General features: G+C 37.8%; 2 protein-coding genes across 6 annotated transcripts in view; one reads left to right on the top strand and one right to left on the bottom strand.

The window, feature by feature from the left end:
* Nucleotides 1–515: 515 nt before the first annotated feature.
* LOC111081417 (ATP-dependent RNA helicase DHX33) lies at nucleotides 516–19,436 on the bottom strand. 4 transcript variants are annotated; one of them, XM_041595822.1, is made up of 4 exons: nucleotides 18,414–19,431; nucleotides 16,230–16,305; nucleotides 1,221–2,003; nucleotides 516–1,145 (listed from the first exon to the last, which is right to left on the bottom strand). In XM_041595822.1, exons 1-4 carry the CDS (start codon nucleotides 19,253–19,255, stop codon nucleotides 765–767), a joined length of 2,082 nt encoding a protein of 693 aa, XP_041451756.1. In that variant the 5' UTR covers nucleotides 19,256–19,431; the 3' UTR covers nucleotides 516–764. The 4 variants fall into 4 exon arrangements, with proteins under 4 accessions (XP_041451756.1, XP_041451757.1, XP_022233172.2 ...); XM_041595823.1 differs by having other exon boundaries at nucleotides 16,230–16,279; nucleotides 18,414–18,502; XM_022377480.2 differs by lacking the exons at nucleotides 516–1,145; nucleotides 16,230–16,305; nucleotides 18,414–19,431 and adding exons at nucleotides 9,799–9,882; nucleotides 9,939–10,876 and having other exon boundaries at nucleotides 1,917–2,003.
* A 2,050-nt stretch (nucleotides 19,437–21,486) lies between these two features.
* The window catches only part of LOC111080406 (nipped-B protein), a 47,052-nt gene continuing 46,468 nt past the window's right edge, over nucleotides 21,487–22,070 (top strand). The window contains exon 1 of one of the 2 annotated variants that reach the window (XM_041595585.1): nucleotides 21,487–21,658. The gene's annotated coding sequence lies outside the window, so the exon portion shown is untranslated. Of the gene's footprint in view, nucleotides 21,812–22,070 lie in introns of both variants that reach the window. The other variant, XM_041595584.1, reaches the window with a different exon arrangement.

Below are 22,070 nucleotides of genomic sequence, written 5' to 3'. Positions count from 1 at the left end.
TCTGTTCTAATCCTGTCCGGCTCTCAGTAGAAGGAGACTTCAATACTTGAGCGCACCTTTCCTAATTGACATTTCGGACATGCTTCATTCATAAGGGCATCCGGATGGAACAATGGATAACATAGTGTCTCACGAGGGAAGAGGGAACGATCTATGCGGTATCACAATGGGCCGAAACCGGCCTAGGTGTGTCGGGTCTCTGACGATCCCGACAGCTGCCTCAACCTAACCTACAATATCAACGCAGCGAAGATCTTGGTAGGCTATTGCGCAATCGTATTCGAAAGAAGAGCGATTCAAGTCTACTGGTCGAATTTAAAGTGGTAGTTGTGCAACGCGAACCTGATTAATAGAGATATTCCGATTACTTATTTCACGACGTGTACGTCGTCCCGTCGGCCCAACCGTCCTAAAAATCTATTTTTTTCGTGATCGATGGTTTTTCTAACGTAAATATATTCTTCTGGCAAATACAAACAACTGAATAAAAATGAATGAATGAACCCTTTCTTTTCTTTTTTATTTTTATAAAAAACGCATTTATTCAATATTTACGTCGTTGGCTTGTATATAACTGTTTCATTCTCCTTTCTGCAGGCACTTATTTTTAAAAACATTTTGAACAAACTAAAGTTGTAAGCAGCAAACAAAAAAATTGTGCAGAATTGTTGATTTAAGTACTAAGCTTAACAAGTAAACAGAACAAAGTTTCTATCAGAAACAGAAATAATCCAAAACGTACATTCTAAAAATTATCGTGTATTTTATTTGAGGCCATTTCTAAGACATGGTACTATTTCTTTAGCCCAGTCCATATATATATCTGTGACTTGCCGAAGAAAGTTACTATCAGTCTGAATCATTTGAGTAAACAATATACATTTGGGCTTGTACTTTAGGTGAAAAACACTTGAAGGGTGAATTTTTGCCTTAAGATGTCCGGAATAAGTTAAGTAAGAACCATCCTTTTGCAATGTAGCAATATTCTCAAAAAATCCCTTTAAAAGACATTTTTTAAACGATTCAATGTTTTCGGAGTTGTTTATAGTCAGGCCCAATCGCAGGCTTATATCTGACAACTGGCGACAAACGTTACGAGCGTATATTAGACAGCGATAATTTAAATAATTGTCGTGACACCACACCTAAAAAATATAAAAACAAACGAAATAAATTTATAAATCTAAATTAAAATATAAGTAGTAAGTGCTTCTTCTTACCTTTGGCTTTTCAGCCTTTAAAAATAAATTAAAAACATTCAGCAGAGTTAAATGATCTCCATGCTTAGAGTGAAACTTGGCATGGGCAAGTGTAGCCAATTCACTTTTAGAGCTGCTTGAAACAAAAACATTATCACTCGAAAGGACAGAAACTAGACGTAGCATTTCCTCCATACAACCAAACGATGAAGCTGATGTTAATAATTTAGAATATTTTGGATCTAATGGATACTGGGACATTAAACGACCTAGAGGCGTAATATATGATATAGGTCCATATTCAATAGCCCCAAGACCATCCAAACTTCTATATGCACTAGTCAGTGATTCATCTAATGGAGTATCTAAAAAATCAAAATTATTGCAGTCTACATCCATAGCCAAAAGTTGAAGCACTGTTGATGTCGGATTTGTTCTAAGAATTTCCGGCTGAGTCGAGTTCATAAAAGAGTCCATTTCGCCTTTTGTATATGCCCGGTAACATATTCCAGATGCATCACGACCTGCACGCCCAGTACGTTGCCATGCTTGTGCCCTTGATATTCTAACGGTTTTTAAAATATCAATTCCGTCAATGGAGTTAAAAAATTTTTCTTTTACAAATCCACAATCGATGACGCAGCGTATACCAGGAATGGTAATCGACGTTTCAGCTATATTTGTGGCTAAGACAATTTTCCGTATATTTGATGGACCCGTTAAAAAACATTCCAGCTGCATGCTATGTGATAATTGCGCGTACAGTGTATAGACACGAAGATTAGTAGGTCCATTTATATCCATCTGAGAAAGAAAAATAATAATGATATATTTTAACTATTTTTATATTAGTATTATAACATCTCCATATATAACAAGAAGGAACGTTGTGAGTATGTTTCGAGGACGCGACTCTACTTTTATACCCGTAATCAGTCAGTATATAAATATGTGAGCTTATGATTTATGTAGAATTTTAAAAAAATATTACACATTTAAAATTTTTTTTTCTACATCTGTTACATCTTCTCCGCAAAGGTCGCGCATTGCACAGAGCAGTGTGTGAAATGCACTTGTGCAGTATGATATCACATGAGTCTGGAAACAAAATATGGTGGCTCTAGCTCTTATAGTCTCTGAGAACAAGGCGACAAACAAGACGCACGGACGGACGGAGGGACGGACGGACGGAGAGACGGACGGACGGAGGGACGGACATACGGACAGACATCGACTCGTCTATTGATGCAGCTCAAGAATATATATAGTTTATCCTTCTCTGCGTTACACACATAAAATTTTACCGAAAATCAAATGTACCCCTTAACTCTACGAGTACGAGTATAAAAATCTCGTGTCACGATGTTTATGGTTATGGTCGTATATTATGTCATAAATTGTTTTCCAACTTCATATCGCCACCCATTAACCTTTTATCGCGATTTTAGTGTTTTTGGATCAAGTAATGCTTTAAATTACACTAGTCAACACGATTTTTCCTCAAGGAACAAAACGAACTTTTTCTTAAAGATTTGGGGCTTAGAAATGGTTTGATGATATTTTTTTTTTCTATGGCAGAACTTTTTTTTAAAGAATTTTTTAAAACTGGTATTTTGTTTTTAGCTTTTTTCAGAGGTAGCGCTTGTTTTTTTCACATAACTCTAGTATCTTACGTCTGGTTGTAAAGAACTTTGCTATTTTGAAAAGATAATTGAAACAGCTAAAAGTTGATGCCAAACACTTTGTGATTTCAGCTTACCGTCTGGGAAATATAAAGCATTGAAATGCAAAAATTATGATTTTTGTGGGGTATTTTTTACGAAATTTTGACTTTAAAAACTCAGGAAAAGTCGAAAAAAAATTATATCTTGTGTCCTCTATTTTTGTGTATAGGTGCGTTAATTAGGCGTCGTTTAAGGTATCGCTCATTAAAATCTATGGAGAGACTTTGGAGCTAAAATTCGTTAACCAAACCTAAAATATGGAAAAAATGAACAAAAAATACATTTTGAAGCGGCGCCAACTGCCAATTGGGAACAAAGCAAACGAACAAGGGTTGTACATTTGGTACTTGATCGCGATCCTTTGTTCCCAATTGGCAGTTGGGCCCGCCGCCTTCAAAAAGGTATAAAAAATACCCCACAAAAATCATCATTTTTGCATTTCAATGCTTTATATTTCCCAGACGGTAAGCTGAAATCACAAAGTGTTTGGCATCAACTTCTAGCTGTTTCAATTATCTTTTCAAAATAGCAAAGTTCTTTACAACCAGACGTAAGATACTAGAGTTATGTGAAAAAAACAAGCGCTACCTCTGAAAAAAGCTAAAAAAAAAAAATACCAGACTTCAAAAATTCTTCAAAAAAAAGTTCTGCCATAGAAAAAAAAACCATAATTCTTTAAAAAAATTTAAAGCCCCATATCTATCAGAAAAAGTCGGTTTGGATCCTTGAGGAAAAAAAAGTTCGATTTTGTCGAGTAGTGTTATTTGTCAGTGTGTTTTATGGTGTATATATGTGTGTTTAAACTCTTCCCAGTGTGTCAGTGTGTTTTGTGTCATAATGTAATATTTGTCGGTGTGGCGTTGTTTTTACGTGTGTTTACGTTTTTTGTGAATTTTTGTCAATTTGGTGTTTTATACAGTCAACAATGCCAGCAAGACGCAAGCAGTCCCAGTTCGACCATCTAACAAATAATGAAACATTTATGCGGCATTGTAGAGCAAGCGAACGCATCGAAGAAGATAACGAAAATGTGCGTAAGGGCATGTCGCAATAAAATCAGAAAATTACCGAAGACGCCAACAAGTACATAGAGCATTCACACCCTAATGGATCTACCCCTTAACTATTTTTTGAGTACGGATATATAAAAAAAAACGAAATTGAATTTAGAACCTATGTTTCAGGTTCTACATGTGTCTTGAGGTTTTATATCAAGTTTCAAAAAAAATTTATTTTTCTTACGGCCTTACACGCAGAGCAAAAAGTAAAAAGTTGTTCTGGACTGATTCTATACGGGCCTGGTGTACTTTGTACTGGGGGCACCATAAAAAAGAGCCGTACTCTAAAATCGGACGAACAGGCTAGATAGAGAGTCTTCGTTATATAGGGATCGTCAAACTCCTTTGACTACCGACTACCTAAACCTATGGCCCATGCCCTTTTTTACCATGGTAGAAATGTGTTCAGAAAACTTTAACTTGGGGTCTAGTTTAACACCAAGATCAACCAAGGTAATTCTCTCAAGAGAACCACCACAGAGGCTTTAAGGAGCCAAAAAGGGGCTGGAGCGATGAAATGTTATTACTATGCATTTCGAGGCATTTAGGTGTAACATATTTTCACAACACCAAGACTAAAAGTTATTGAGATCGGATTGCAAGCGAGAGTGAAATGAAATGTTCTATACTGGACACAGAGTTTAACATCATCCTCATATATGAGTGCTCGAGAGTTTGTTAATAATGATGGCAGGTTATTATAAACAGTGGGAATAGTTGGGGTACTCCAGAAGTAACCTTAACGGGTGAAGAGAAGGAGTTTTTGAAGAGGACTCTTTGAGACCTAGAAAGAAGGTAGCTAGAAATCCATCTCAAAATATTAGGCGGAAACCCAAAAAGGTCAAGTTTTTTTTGCTAGAAGGGAATGGTTTACAGAATCGAATGCTTTACTGAAATCAGCGTAAATGACATCCGTGTGCAAGTTACCTTAGAAGCCTTTAATGATAAAAGAGGTAAACTCTAATAAATTTGTGGTTATTGCTCGTCGCCTAATAAATCCGTGCTGAGATGGAGATATAAGTGATTTGCAGAAATGTTGCAAATGCCGAGTTAAAATGAAGCATGAAGCTTCAGTGAAGCAGTGATCTTTCATTTAACAAGGAGCTGAAAATGCCGTTCGACCTTAGTAAACTGAATGGATACGGCTGACCAGAGTAGCTTTCATGAGAATAGGTTGTTTGGAATAATTTGGCAAAAAGATCGGCAATTGCCTGATCATTGTTTGCTGACATATTAAGAAATGATAGCGAGGATGGATGTGCGGACGTTCTACGCTTACTATTTACGAAGCTGTAAAACTATTTAGGGTCCTGTGAAAATCGTATTCTGCATCGAGATAGGTAGTTTTTAAAGCATTGAGCGTTAAGAACGGAGAAATTTGACCGAGCTATTACAAAGTGAGAAAGAGAAAAGGGAGAACCAACTTCACGATTTTAGTCTTGATTTTAAGTTTTTTTATCTACTGGATAACTCTTTGGTAAACCAAGGAAGCTTCCCAGATCTAACCGGACAAGAAAGTGGGACACAAGAATCAAAATGTGTCAAGTACATGGTAAAAAATGTTTGTGCCTTTCATAACGTCAGTGCACAAGTACAGAGCGGACCAATCAAAATCCCTAATGAGGTTCTTAAGCTTCGTAAACTCGGCTTTACGAAAGCAGCGGACACGTTTAGATCCAATACAGTAGGCCCAATATCGACCAACACTTCGAATGCAGGATGGTAGGAGTCTTCAGGTATAGTGAGCGGAAGGGCTCGGGTTAGCAACGCTATGGTCGGATCCGAGACAAAGCACAGATCAAGCAAGGAATTTTTCACATGGGTGACTTGAGGCAAGGATAGGTCTAGCAAGCCGTCGATAAAATCATGTCGTGACATGGGCACAAGATTATTAGACTCGTTTACCGAAGACCAAACAGTACCTGGAAAATTGAAATCACCAAATAGCGATAGCGAGGAAGAAACAGTTTTTAAAGCGGGCAGGTGATGCTCGTATATTAAGGTGGAATATACGAGCAAGTAATGAAAATGAAAAAGCCTGGGAGAATTAGTTTTACGCACAGCAATTTCAGGTCTTGTTGAACCTGGACTATAAAATGTTCCAACGTGAAGTTTGAGTCCACTGCAATTAGGACCCCACCTCCACATCGCGACGAACGGTCATTTCTAAAAATTGTGTACCGACCTGCCAAAACTTTGCAACTACGGATGTCCGGCTTTAAATAGGTCTAACTAAGATAAGATACATTTTTCACCCTCTAAAATGTAATATATTTCACTACGGGTAGCGTTAAACAAAAAAACCGAACGGAAGCGCGAATTTACGACGAATGGGATTAATGGCTCTTGCTACAGCTTAGCATTTCGTAACAAAATTATTTTCCAGGTATGGAAGTATGTAGTAGTCAGTATGTAGTTCTTCATTGCCATTAAATGTTACCTATCTTCCACAAACTGTGTCCTGTTCTTAAGGTTCTCAATGGGATTTAGGTTAGGAATTAATTCCGGCCAGTTCAATACCAGCCTGTAAAGACGCTTTGGGTTACACGTACACCGTCTAAGGTGCGCGAAAGAAGTCACCCTACAAACATAAAAACCCTTATAAAATTTTCAAATTTCCAAATTTTTAAATTTTGTTAAAGTCAACAAAATAACAAGTCAAACGAGAAGGAACGTGTGAGTCCTTCTAAAGACGCGACTCTACTTATACCCGTACTCAGTCAGTATTTACATTTTTGAACATATGATTTTTTAGAATTTTAGAATTAAAAAAAAAAAATTTTTGCTACATCTGTTATCTACATCTACATATATTATGTATATTCTACATCTAACATGTAGATTATACATGTACCATTTAGATTCTACATCTCCTCCGCTAGGGGTTGCTCGCGCACTGAACGCGGCAGAGTGTGCGAGCGAGATGGAAAATGAGTTGTGTTGTCGTTGGCTGGAGGGGGCAGGGGAAGCAACTGAAAATTAATTTCGTCATTCTGGCTATAATTATGATCCGATCTGATTCAGATTCAGCAGTAGATATGGTAGATATGGGCATTCTCTACGATACTGCGTTTTTAGTTTTATCGTATCTTTAAAATTGTGCCTGCCACAGATTTTCGTTCTTTGTGGGGGCGGAAGGGGGCGGGGCGAAATTTTGAAATACACTTGTAGCAGTGGGATATCACATGGGTCTGGAAACCAAATTTGGTTGCCCTAGCTCTTATAGTCTCTGAGATCTACGCGCTCAACAAGACAGACAGACGGACAGACGGTCAGACGGACAGACGGACAGACAGACATGGCTCTATCGACTCGGCTATTGATGCTGATCAAGAATATATACTTTACGGGGTCGGAAACGTTTCCTTCTCTGCGTTACACACATCCACTTTTACCACAAATCTAATATACCCCTTAACTCTTTTTTGAGTACGGGTATAAAAAGGCCAAAGAAAGTTTTGTATACATTTAAAATATTTTTAATTATTTAAATGAATATTTTCCGGAACGAAATATGTGAACTTATAATTTAATTAGAATGGTATTTTCTTAACTTTACTTATATTTAAAATTATTAAAGGGTATTCAATTGCCTAAATGTGGCCTCCTTTGCTATTTAAAGCCTTTTTAATGCGTCCTGGCATTGAAAGGATCAATTTTTGGAGTAAGGATATATCCAATTTCGGCCACTCCTTTACTATTGCCTCTTTCAACTCTCGTACTGTGGTAAATTGTCTTCCGTGCATGTTAACTTTGGCAGAAAGTATGCCCCAAAGGTTTTCAATAGGGTTGAGATCAGGGCTTTTTGCTGGCCATTTTAAAAGCGGAATTTTTCGGTCTTCAAAATATGTTTTTGTGTACTTTGACACGTGGATCGCGGCATTATCCTGTTGAAAAATCCAGGAATCTCCATAATGCGCTTCCCCAAAATCAACAAGAACTTCGTCCAATAGTTGAACATATTTCTCCGAGTTCATTTTGTGGGTAACGAAACATATTGGACTCTTTCCAGCAAAGCCAAATGCAGCCCACACCATTAGTGACCCTCCTTGAAAATTTCTAGAAATTTTCACCTGCTTTGGAGCCCAAACATCCCTATAATAGTATTGGTATCCATCTAAATTGAATTTTTTTTCATCCCTGAATATAATATTTTGCCACATCCCTATAATAGTATTGGTATCCATCTAAATTGAATTTTTTTTCATCCCTGAATATAATATTTTGCACTCCAAGTCCCAAAACTTGTGATTGTGTGCAATTTCAATTCGGGCAACTTTATGTCGAGCAAGTAGCTGACATTTGACTTGTTTTTTTTTTCGTATGAAACGTTTAGATCTGCCCTCAAAATTTGTTGCACTCGACGCTTTGATATTGGGAAAGTCAGTTCGTGGCAAATTTGCTGCGCTGTGGTTTTCTTTAACAGCTATGCTTTTAATACAGCGCTTGTCACGCTCTTGCAGTAATGGTGGGCGACACGATCGAGGTTTTCTGGATCTTTCAAAATTTTTTGGATAAAATATAATAGCTTCTGTTCATTTTGCTAGCGATTTGCTGTAGTGGCATCCCATTTTCACGATAGCATACCATTTTAGTACGCTCTTCATTGGAAAGATATCGGCTTTGAGACATTCTATTGAAAATAAACTAGTTTTGAACATGAAACACCACATTATAACAATAAACTCACTTTGAATTTGGTTTTAAGCTAAAACGCAAAAAAAAATCAATAAATTTGGAGCTCTGATGCACTTTTAAGATGTCATTGACTACTAATGTAAGCTCAATTATTTCGTTCTGCATTAAGAGGCGCATGAGATTTTTTGAAATTATAACGGAACCTAACTCTATTTTTTACTGTATTTTGTTGTTGCCATAAAGGTGAGCTTTTTGTACGAATTTATGCCCAAAAAGAAATAGATAAAACCCAGCATAGAAGATTTTACAGCAGATAACAAGCATTGTAAGGTGACTTCTTTCGCGCACCTTATTGACGCATAATCCTGTTAAAAAGTCCAGTGCTCAGTGTCCATAATATTAACAAAAATTTCGTCATTCATTCTGATTGAGATAAAGAATAATTTCTTTCATTTGAACGCCCCCCATGTCACATCTTCATCGCCAAGACCTCGCTAGAAACAGGATCCCCGATTCTGGCACATATGTTTCACAAATTATTTGGAAGGCCAGGAGAGCTTAATTAAATCTCTTCTCATTACTTGAGAGGACATATTGCAGCTCATGCCTCCATAAACTGAGCTAAGCTTAATTAAATCTCTTCTCATTACTTGAGAGGACATATTGCAACTGAAGCATCCATAAACTGTACTTAAATACTCGGTTCATAGGCGCATTCATGTTCCTTTGGAAAAATTTGGTTTAGTTCCTTGGAGGTACGCTTAAGGAACCGAATTGAAAACTTATGCACAATTTTACACAACTACGCACTTGCATCTACTTTTAACATATATGAAGTACTAAAACTATTGCTATGTACATTACTGTTACATATATTAAAATATGTAAGATGTAAAATGTACATATAATTATTTACTATGAAGACTACTTTCAGGTTAATTTTATCTTCTCACTTAATCGAAATTTTTTAATATTAACATTTTTAATAACATTGCACTACTAATAAGACTGCGTACTCAAAAGCCAGTCAGTTCCAAAAATGTTTGCCAGAAAAATGTGCCATATATTTTCTAGAGGCCAGTAGTGTGACCAGAGGTGTGCACTGCATTCCGTACGGTTACACTGCTCAGGCAGCTGTTTGGTTTTGTTTAAAGCAGTGGTCGGCACACACTTACTCACATGTTTTTTGGTGTTCGAGCCATTTCAAGTACGGTTGTGTTTTGTCCGAGCTCCAAGTTTTCCACGTAAATATCCATGCATCGCCTGCAATGCAAAGGGAAAGCGGTTAAGCAGGTAAGCGAGGTCGCCAGGGTACGTACTGCGCATGGTATCCGATCTCGCCGACACCCAGCCAGGTTGCAGGGGCACAAACAGTGGCGTCCCACTCTGGAGGAGGGGTGAAGTGGTGCCTTTCACTATTGATGTTGTTGGTTGATGAAAAATAGAAACAATTTTCACTGAACAGCTGATTGGCAGAGTTGCTCCACAAACGGAGCTGCCGGGCAGCAGTGGATCGACGCAGTTTCCATACGTAGGTTGCCAGACTGTTGGATCCGGAGAACCGCTTAAATAGCTTCGCAGGCTACTGGAATTTAAAAACCTAGGCCCAAGTTCATAGCGGCAGGAATGGAGGTCCCCACCGCAGTGGCAGATGCCCAGAGGCATATGGCCCAGAGAGCAGGCGGTGGAGGGACGGTCTCAGCAAGTCCTTGAGACTGGTTTCCCTCTAAAGGAGACTCTAAAAACGAGGCAGCAGCCGACACTTAGGGCGCACGCACACACTAGCTGAAAGCGGAGCCGAAAAAATCAAACACGCTACTCCAGTGCAAATGCGTACATTGCTGCTTAGCTCAGCTGAAAGCTCTCCCAATGATCAAGCATGTTTGTCTTTATCAGCAAGCTATTCAGCTCCGCTTTCAGCTAGTGTGTGCGTGCGCCCTAACTGTCTCAGCACCGGCGGAAACCCCAGTCAACTTGTTCGAATTCAGCGGAGCCACCACCAAAAAGGAAGACGAGCGGTGGGCACTCGGGAACCCTTGCCGCCCACAGAGCAGTCCCACGTAACAACGCGTAGGTCTGAGACCGTGTGTCCCCCAGCGAATGAGTGGACAACGGTGAAGGATAGGCCGCAGGTGCGACAACTTAATTATCGTCCGGATAATATCATCATCGAGCCATCGGATAAGATGTCTGTTTGAGATGCCAAGCTTTTTTGGCACCTATATTTATCCAAAATCAATTAAAGACCTTTGATTTAAAACGTTATGTTTATTTATACCGGCGGCTAGCTGAAGCCAATTGCTCGCTCTTTTGCCCAGCCAGATAAATGTGCACAAGCGGGGGTTCAGTATGCAACCTATGCGGCGAGAGATTAGGAAAGAACTACTTAGGCCACGACGGCCGATCAATGCAAGAGCCGACGCGGCAGGTGCAGAGCGCCCTTTAACAGGGAGAGCGCAGCAGCACTGCCGAACGCTGGGGACATACATAAGCTTAGGTTTCGATACTCTTATACTACTAGTTACAGCTACATTTAATATTATAATAGACGCTTAAGTAGCCGCTGGCCCGAACAATGTCGAAAGCAGAGATTTTGAATCTGGTTAGTCGCAGCCAGAGCGACAAATTAGCGAGTGTAGGCGAGAGCGCAGGGTGAGGTGCACAGCCAAAGGCGATGACTCGATTAAAAGCCTGCACCCAGAGTTTGGTGGTACTCAGCGCGCCATTACACTACTCGACAAAATTGAACTTTTGATTTAGGCTGTGAACCAAAATGACTTTTTCTGATAGATTTCGATATTTAAAATTTTTTGTACTACTTTATTTTTTTTTTATGTTGTCATTTTTTTTAAAGAATTTTTAAAATATGGTATTTTTTTTTCTTGGTTTTTTTTTCAGAGGTAGTGCTTCCATTTTTTTTTTCGACTTTTCCCGAGTTTTTAAAGTCAAAATAAAAAAAAAAAAAAAAAATACCGCAAAAAATGATGAAATTTGAATTTGAAAGCTTATTATCTTTCAGGCGTTAAGCTACAGATACAAAAGGTCTGGGTCGGATTTATAGCTGCGTTTGTCAGCTTTTGAGAACTGCAAAGTTCTATGCAACCAGATATAAAATACTTAAGTTATGTGAAAAATAGAAGCACTACCTCTGAAAAAAAAAAATAATAACAGATTTTAAAAAATTCTTTAAAAAACGAGAAGGAACGTGTGAGTCGCTTCTGGGGACGCGACTCTACTTATACCCGTACTCAGTCTGTATATACATTTTTGAGCTAATGATTTTTTAGAATTAAAAAAAAAAAATTTTACATTTTACATTTTTTTGCTACATCTGTTATCTACATCTACATCTAAAATGTATATTCCACATCTAACATGTAGATTGTACATGTACCATTTATATTCTACATCTCCTCCGCTAGGGGTTGCTCGCGCACTGAACGCGGCAGAGTGTGCGAGCGAGTAAGAGAATCAGTAGCGTCAGCAGCGCTGGAGAAGGAGAGGGAACCAACAGAAAATTCATTTCTTAATTTTGGCTATAATTATGATCCGATCTGATTCAGATTCGGCAATCTGGTAGATATGGTCATTTTCTACGATACTGCTTTTTTAGTTTTATCGTATCTTTAAAATTGTGCCTGCCACAGATTTTCGTCCTTTATGGGGGCAGAAGGGGGCGGGGCGAAATTTTGAAATACACTTGTAGCAGTGTGATATTACATGAGTTTGGAAACAAAATTTGGTTGCTCTAGCTCTTATAGTCTCTGAGATCTAGGCGCTCATCAAGACGGACAGACGGACAGACGGACGGACGGACGGACGGACGGACAGACGGACATGGCTATATCGACTCGGCTATTGATGCTGATCAAGAATATATATACTTTATGGGGTCGGAAACGTTTCCTTCTCTGCGTTACACACATCCACTTTTACCACAAATCTAATATACCCCTTAACTCTTTTTTGAGTACGGGTATAAAAATACACTATAAAAAAAAAACCATAATTCGTTAAAAATTTGTAGACCCCGAAATCTATAAGAATTTAAATTTTGGGCCACAGCCTAATTCTAGTTTTGACTAGTGTTATCAGCCTTCCAGCGACCGTTGCAAGGAACGCCGTTTCCGCTTGGAAAGTTAAGGTAGCCTGGTCAGTCTTCCGAATACGGGAGCGTGTTTCAAGTTCTTGGAGCTTGGGCATATCGCTACGAACTGTAGCAGCGCAGTAGATTTTATCAAATATATCTGAACCATTGCGAGGCTGCAAACGACTTGCTCACCCAGTCGGTGCGCGATCAGAGGTCGGATGTTGCCATCATCAGAAAGTCATACTGATTCCCAGCAGAAGGATGCTGGGTCCATAACTCGTCGGGAAAAGCAGCGATTTGCTCCTGCAGAGTCAATTTTTCGGGGTAAATTGGCGAGCTTCTGGGTTTACAACTGCTACCTTCCACCTAGCCTGAGTCGCCAAAGCTTTTCAACAGCCATAGATGGTTAACGATGCCAGAAACCAAGCCGTGCAGTGCAGTGAATGTGAGTACATTTAATGAAATGCACTTCTTCGGTTGGGGTCGCTCTCTCCACGGCATATCGTGGGCTTCTCAATATTTGATTGGCAAAGAAATGTGTCTGGCTATCAGCAGCAGCAGACCATCGTGAAGAAAACATATATTTTAAAAACAATATTTGTTTTATACTCATAAAAGTTAATAAAAACGAGAAGGAACGTGAGTCGCTTCTGTGGACGCGACTCTACTTATACCCGTACTCAGTCAGTATATACATACATTTTTGAGATTATGATTTTTTAGAATTAGAAAAAAATTTTACATTTTACATTTTTTTGCTACATCTGTTATCTACATCTACAATGTACATTCTACATCTCCTTCGCTAGAGAGAGCCCGCGTACATAACGCGGCAGAGTGTGCGAGCGAGAAAGAGAATGAGTAGCGGGTCTCTGGCTGAAGTAGGAGGGGGAAACAACATAAAATTAATTTCTTCATTCTGGCTATAATTATGATCCCATCTGATTCAGATTCAATCTGGTAGATATGGGCATTCTCTACGATACTGCGTTTTAGTTTTATTGTATCTTTTAAATTGTGCCTGCCATAGATTTTTGTCCTTTGTGGGGACGGGGCGAAATTTTGAAATACACTTGTAGCAGTGTGATATCACATGAGTCTGGAAACAAAATTTGGTTCCTCTAGCTCTTTTAGTCTCTGAGATCCAGGCGTCAAACAAGACGGACAGACGGACAGACAGACATGGCTCTATCGACTCGGCTAGTTATGCTGATCAAGAATATATATACTTTATGGGGTCGGAAACGTTTCCTTCTCTGCGTTGCACATGTCCACTTTTACCACAAATACAATATACCCCTTACCTGTTTTTTGAGTACGGGTATAATAATAAATTTTAATATTCATATGTCTTAATTATTTAAATATTTCATTCGGTTTTTGTTCTCATTTTGAAATGTTTAAGTTTGCGTTTGCTGGGGTACTGCTCGGAAGATAGAACATTTATATTTATTTATACCATCGGCTGCTTTTCTAGTATCTATCGACCTTTTTTTCCTTGAACTGAGTACTGCCTGCAGTAAAGGCACTAGTAAACAGTTTTTGCCCAAAAAAATGTCTTATCGGTTTCATACGAATATCAACACTGATTTTGTTTGCGAGCCGTTTTCTCGAAGAAGAAAACTGAGTACTAGGCTTTAAAACGAGGAGGAACGGTGTGAGTCGCTTCTGTTACCGCAACTACACTTTTATATCTGTACTTGGTCAGTATATTTTATCAGTTAACATATTTTCGCTACGTCTGTTATCAATGTACATAATTACTTACACCAACACGCCCCGCTCTAACTCGTTCTTCGCTAGAGGTCGCTTACTGAACGAGGCAGGCAGAGTGTGCGATCGAGAAAGACAATAAGTATTGCTGCAGAGCTGAAGGAGTGGGGTTAGCAACTGAAAATTAATTTCTTCATTCTGGCTTAATAATGATCCATTCTGATCCTGATTCGGTAATCTGAAAGTTATGGTAGTTTTCTACGATATCACATGAGTCTGGAGATCTAGGCGCTCATCAAGACGGACAGGCGGACAGACAGACAGACATGGCTATATCGACTCGGCTCTTCATGCTGATCAAGAATATATATATACTTTACGGAGTTGGAAACGTTTTCTTCTCTGCGTTACACACATCCACATTTACCACAAATCTAATAAACCCCTTAACTCTTCGAGTATGGGTATACAAAATATTATGCAAAAATATTTCTTTGTATAAGGTACAGCTGTGGTCATTGAAATAGTAGTGCCGCACCTCACCACTTTCAGGACTACTTTAACATATAATACCTTTTAGGAAAGCTGAATATGTAAGCATTAGAACCCTAAAGAAATCCTATTGCATTTGCATTCTATCTTCATGTTTTACATGACTTAAGGAAAATACCCATCAAATCTGCTCTTAATAGAAATAGTAGTGTTTTTTTAGAAAATCGAAAAACACGAGAAAACTTAATTTAGAACCTATTTTTTAGGGTCTTCATGTTTCTTGAGGTTCAATTATAATTTCATTACGGCCTTACACCGACCTGGCATGGGTCAATAAGGTCCTGACAACGCTTCAATAGGATTTCGGTCAATACTCCTCTGAAAACTTGCTAAAACTTTGATCTGGTTGACGGCTTTGAAGTTGCTACAATGTATTTGACATTCTCCCATAAGTTTTCGATGAGATTGAGATAAAGGTACTGAGCTGGACATAGCAAAACGTCGATATTTTCAGATGAAACTCAAAATGAGCTTGGCCTCATAGGTCTCAGCCCAGCATTCCCAATACTATTTTTTTCATGATTTTGGGTGGCAATCGGATTTCTGTGAATGCCAAACATATTCTCTGGAGTCTATCTTACCTGTGCCACAGGCCAGACCACATGCGTTTTTCCTAACTTGAGTTCTGCGCCTATGTGCTTTATGACAAAACGCGTGGCTTTTTAGGACTAGATAAGTTTTTTGCATACAAAATCGATTTACAGCCTAATTCTTATAGTTAATTGGGTTAAATACAATAGTGAGAGTGGATAAATCTTAGTATTCAGTGCCATTATACCTCCTGCCTTTAGTTTTTAGTCTAACTCTTACGTCTCCTTTTCTAGACCGAGCAATGATTCCTTTTAAGCTCCGAAATAAAAATTACCGCTATGTCCAAAACTTTCTTTCATCAAAATATTTAATAGCTGAAATAAACTTACTGATGGTGACTTTTTTAAATTAATTTGTTGTTTTTTAATTTTTGTTAAATATTTACACCCAGCACTACTATTTCTGTGAACAGCAGATTTCATGGGTATTTTTCTTAGGTCATGTAAAACATGAAGATGGAATGCAAATTCAATGGGATTTCTTTGAGGTTCTAATGCTTACAAAAAGTTATTACCTGTTAAATTTAGAATGATGAAAGTGTCTCAAAAACAGTCCTGAAAGTGGTGAGGTGCGGCACTATTTCAATGACCACTGCTGTATATAATTCTTTGAATTATGTATAATAGACTTCCTTCAAATCTTTGTATTTCGAAGAAAAACTCACCTTGGAAAGTTGTCGAATTTGTTGAGCCAATGATTCAATTTCGTCTTGTCCTGTTAAGAAGATTAAAACGTCATAGCTGTGAAGTGATTTAATACATTTTAAAGCCATTAGTATTATTATAATTGCTAAATTAAACGAGAAGGAACGTTGTGAGTCGCTTCTAAGGATGCGACTCTACTTTTATACCCGTACTCAGTCAGTATATAGATATGTAAGCTTATGATATACATATGTGAAATTTTAAATTATTTTACATTTTTTGCTACATCTGTAATCTACATATACAATGTATATTCTACATCTACAATGTAGATTATACATCTCCGCAAAGGTCGCGCATTGCACAGGGAAGAGTTTGCTTGGGGAGGTGGGGGAAGCAACTGAAATTAATTTCATTATTCTGGCCATAATAATGATCCGATCTGATTTAGATTCAGTAATCTGGTAGATATGGTCATTCACTACGATACTGCGTTTTTGGTTTTATCGTATCTTTAAAATTGTGCCTGCCACAGATTTTCGTTCTTTGTGATGCCGGAAGGGGGCGGGGCGAAATTTTGAAATACACTTGTAGCAGTGTTATATCACATGAGTCTGGAAACAAAATTTGGTTGCTCTAGCTCTTATAGTCTCTGCGATCTAAGCGCTCAACAAGACGGACAGACGGACATGGCTATATCGACTCGGCTATTGATGCTGTTCAAGAATATATATACTTTATGGGGTCGGAAACGTTTCCTTCTCTGCGTTGTCACATCCACTTTTACCATAAATACAAAAGACCCCTTAACTCTTTTTTGAGTACGGGTATAAAAAAATATTGACTGACATTTTTCAACCATATGCTAAGGAAAACATGTTCTTTAGGTGGGTCTTTCCACAGGACAACGATTCAAACACACCAAAGTTTGGTTTACGAAGAGCAAGGTTATCGTTTTGAATTGGCGAAGTCAATCTCCTGACTTAAACCCAATATACAATCTATGGGGAGACTTGAAACGTCGAGTTGGCATAAAAACGTTTCGAAACTCCGAAGAATTGTGGGAATTTGTCCCCAAAAACTTGGTATGAGATTCCAGTAGAGATTTGGCGCAAACTTATTGATGGTTTGCCAAAAAAAAATGGCCATAGTTATGGAATACCCCTGTTTGTATCAGATACTATAGTAAGATTACTAATATTAAGAAAAAAGTTAAAAATTTTGATAAGCTTTGAGTTACTTATTATTTTGACCACCCCTTATTCATTTTTTTTAGATATAATCGATCACAAATATAAAGTTTGAAGCGAAAAATGATTATGTTACATTTGCTTATAATCTACTGTAGGTTAGTAAAATAAAAGTAAATTGGATTTTTTTTATATGTTTGTTAAAAAAGTTTTACGAGCCGTGAAATAAATCTCATAGGCGTGTACTTATTATTTTGACCAGTAGTGTGTACTATATGTGGTCGGAAACGTTTCCTTCTGTGCGTTACGCACATTCACTTTGACCACAAATCTAATGTACCCCTTAACTGTTCGAGTACGGATAAAAAAATTAATAGAGAAAAGGTAGCTAACAGATTGTCTTACATGTACTACTTGACGGAAAGCTTTTGAGACGGAAAAGCCAAAAATTAAGTTAGTTTGTTTAATTTTGTAAGAGCCAAAATTATATTTCAATATTACGGTATTTTGTTGAGACGTGGTTAATAGATTTAAATTTTGATTTTACATTAAAAGGTTTAAATATGAAATATAATGACGCCGAAAGTCGGCTCTTTCGCAACGCAGGTTGATGACCCTTGCTTTGGATCGATCATTCATATGACAGCTGGATGATATAGCGATCCGATCCGGAGAATTCAGCAAAATACTCTGTTTATAGTCACAAGACTCTGGACCACTATTGGACTGAGACTAGATTGAATAGAATCAAACGGACAACGGATTCAATAGGGTTCGTTCCGAGCGTTAAAAACATATTTCAGTGGGAAAATTTTGAAATAATTTACGTTTTACGCTAACTACAACACGAATTATTGCGTTTTTTTAAATAAATCGGAACGGTTATGGGAAAGTGAAAACTGGAGCCTGCCTAAATATCCCTATAAATTTAGTTTATTAATTAATTATTATATTTATTATTTTTATTATAACTTTTTCTTGGATTTTAAAAAATATTTTGTAGTGCATACATACTTTATTGGTTCAGTGCGATGAATATTAAACAGAGTAACCAGTACCGCGTGGATATAGTCATCAATTGGTTCCTTGGCATGCATTACACGGACGGGATGCGTTCTTCCCTCTAAATACAACCCCTTACACTTAAAATATCTTCCGAAATGATCAATATCCATCGTCGCAGAAGTAATCACGACTTTTAAATTGGATACATTTTGTCTTCTTCTTTCTTTTTGAGCTTCTTTTACTATTCCAAATAATAAGTCGGCATTTACAGTTCGTTCATGAGCTTCATCCAGAATAATTACAGAATATTTTAGCAAAAGGCGGTCTTCTATAGATTCCCGTAATAATACACCATCAGTCAAATAACGAATTTTTGTATTCTTTGAAGTAGCATCCTCGAAACGAACTGTATACCCCACAATATCGCCAATACTACTTGACAACTCATGCGCAACACGTCTTGCGACTGTGATTGCTGCTACTCGACGTGGCTGAGTAATACAAATCATGTAACTCTTTGCATACCCTTCATGTAAAAGAAACTGCGGAATTTGTGTTGTTTTTCCTGATCCTGTCTCACTCATTATTAAAACAGTGTCATTAATTTCTATTTCCTTTAATATTCTTTGTCGGCAGTTGAATACTGGTAACGATTTATTTTGTTGTCCAATGCAATTTTTTTTACTAGCTGGTAATATTGGTAGTGTATTTCGAGACGTGGATAGAGTGTAGTTGAATTTATTTTTAACGTCCATATCAGATTTGGCTGTTTCAGTTTTCCGCTTAGTTGCAAAATTCGTCGAAATGAGCCGTATGTCAGAGTTTTTTGTCAATAAATATTTTGAATCCATTCTTAAATTTTCTGATCCAATTAATGATAATCTATATTCTTTGTATTATATACTGTTCCAATAAAAAATGAATAACTGGAATTATTCAAATAGATGCACGCTTTTTAAACTTATGTGTAACTTGGACACAATTATTTAAGTACGGAGTTAAGCATGCCATGCTTCTTGATGAACATTGGATTTATCGATAAATTTCCCGTAGAAAAATACCAAAATGAACCTTTCATTTTTCAAAAATATACTATAAATATTCCAATTAAGGCCCAGTAACTACTAATTCCCCATACACAAGGGGAATCATCCAGAATATATTTCGAGGATGTTCTGCCTTTTCACACTGGCGACCATCGACCATCTGTGTTGGTCCGTAAGGCCACTCCATCGTATGTGTGCCCATACAACGAAGGGGCGCAGCTGAGTTTGCAGCGTACGTTCCCAGACTTTGGCTTTGGGAATGGCCGCGTTGGGCTCATGCGCACACGAGCCGACTGGACGCATGCAGGTTGTGTACGTGTACACTCCAAAATATAGATTGTATGCATAGAATAATTTTTAGCTGCCAACCGACTTTGTTATTTCAGTTCGAAACGTGTGTGGCCAGATCACACTTACTGGCTGGTGTGGGCCTCATTTTGGCCGCTTGATTGGTTTTTCATTTTGTTTTGAGGGCTGATGTGATGTAGCGACCTATTCGGGCCGATCAACCCCAACCGGGGGGCCACAACTGGGGCCCTCCTTTATTTGATTTTTCTCAGTGGCTATTATATTTTTTATTCATTATTTGGAGTTCTGTTTTTTAACAAAATTTTTCTGTTATCCCTAGGGGGCCCTAGGCCTGCTAACCGGCTGGACCATCCAGCGTAAACTTCATATTTCTGGGGTTGTAGCTCGACTCGACGCGGGTTGAGGCATTGACGAAGCGGTTCATAAAATATTTTTGTTTTGTTTTTAAAAGCTGAGTTGCGACGGGCGCGCGGTTCTCTTTTAGGCTAGCCTTTGCCTCTGCTTCGGCTTCGTCAACAGAGCGACATACACCAAGAAAGAGCGGCCCCCGCCAAGACTGGGAACGTACGCTGCAACTCAGCTGCGCCCCTTTCGTTGTATGAACTGGCACACAACGTAGGTTAGTGGTAAGGCTTTGCCGTTCCGAAAAATTCCCAGTTATTCCACCATTTATTTTGGATGTTCATAATCCGAACGTTTCTATGCGATAATTATCCGATAGTTTTCAAATGCAACCTTGAATAATTGACATTTAAGGCCTGTCTCCAGCATCGCGGAAATTCATGCCAGGAATTTGCTAGTTATTCCGTGAGGATGTGGAACATAGCTATAACAGGGTTGATGAATCAACTGTGTTTGGTAAACAGTGCCAACTGTGAAGTTCTATAAAAATTAAAGAGGAAATATATGCACTCTGACAATGAAGTGATTGTGTTGGTGGCGGCATATATTATAGCAAAAACAAAGGACGAATCTTTTCTTTTGATTTTGCGCACAGTTTTTGCCTCCATCTCTCACCATTGGAATGGATATCTGTTTTGAAAATACTGAAGCGTGGTCATTTTTGACTGCTTCTTATATAGAAGCAAAGAGCAGAGAAAAGAATTCCCAGAGTCCATTGACAAAATGTGCCTGCAAATATATATTCTGTTTTTTGAGAAATGGTTTGGAATATTTGTATAGCCATAGCATTGTCCTCTTTTTCTTAGTACAGAATAGTCGGAAGGCTGTCAGCCAATAGCGTGTGCAATATCCATAGGATGTGAGGCACATTTTGCGCCTGAGACAATTCTGACATATCAGATGTTTTATTGTTGTTTTTTTACCATTTTCCTATTATTGTTTACATTTTCGTCGTGAATTGCACTCTTTCGTTGTAAATATAAAATATTTATGGTTTCATTTGAAAATTGTTGAATAATTATCGCATAGATACTAGCGAATTATGAACATCCCAGATGAATGGTGGATTAATGTGGGAATTTTTCGGAACGGCAAAACCTTACGGACCATACCAGAAATGGATGGTGGATGATCGCCAGTGTGAAATGGCTATCGTATCATTTCATAAATGTGTCGTGAAAAGGCTGTAAGGTAAACAATGTCATTCTAACAACTAATCACAACTAAAGCTTTGTCGTTCAAACAATTTCACGAATACCATAAATGTGTAAAGCCGATTACCATGTAACTTTATCAACCCTGCTATATGATCTAACAGACAATAGCTGACTGTCCTACAATCTGTTTACCCAAGATGATTTCAGAGCCTCCAGTATCCGTTCACATTGGTCGGCCATGTTCCTTTAAATCTTTATTTCTGAAAATAAATAAATGAAGTTAATTTATTAGCTTAAAGTCTTTTATGTTGAAAGTGTGCTGTATTTAAAATGAATAAAAGTATATTTAAAGGAGATCCAGTCACAAATAAGAAAATCTTTAAAACATTCCAAACTCAAGGCAACTATTCTCTGGATATGTTTCTTGTATAGTAGTCATATAAGTATTGTATTGGGATATATAATATAAATAATTATTTCGACGTTTGTATTTGTACGTGTGTTTTTTGTACGAAAATAACTATTTTTACGGCTAGTTACTAAGAGAAATCTCATGCGTGAATTTTTAAAAACACATGTATGTACATATGTATATTGCCAAGGAATTAAATCTACTTGCATACATATGCATTTCCATTGGCTAGTAGACTTGAGTACAAATATGTGTATGTGTTGCTCCAAATAAATATTTCAATGCTTTAATAAATAAAAATCATAATTTAGTGCCAGAATACGGGTGTTAACCTAAATGT

This window comes from Drosophila obscura, unplaced genomic scaffold, assembly GCF_018151105.1.
Source record: "Drosophila obscura isolate BZ-5 IFL unplaced genomic scaffold, ASM1815110v1 contig_137, whole genome shotgun sequence".
NCBI classification, from domain to species: Eukaryota; Metazoa; Arthropoda; class Insecta; order Diptera; family Drosophilidae; genus Drosophila; species Drosophila obscura.
The sequence above is the reverse complement of the archived record's forward strand: the minus strand, read 5'-3'. Positions and strand labels throughout refer to the sequence as shown.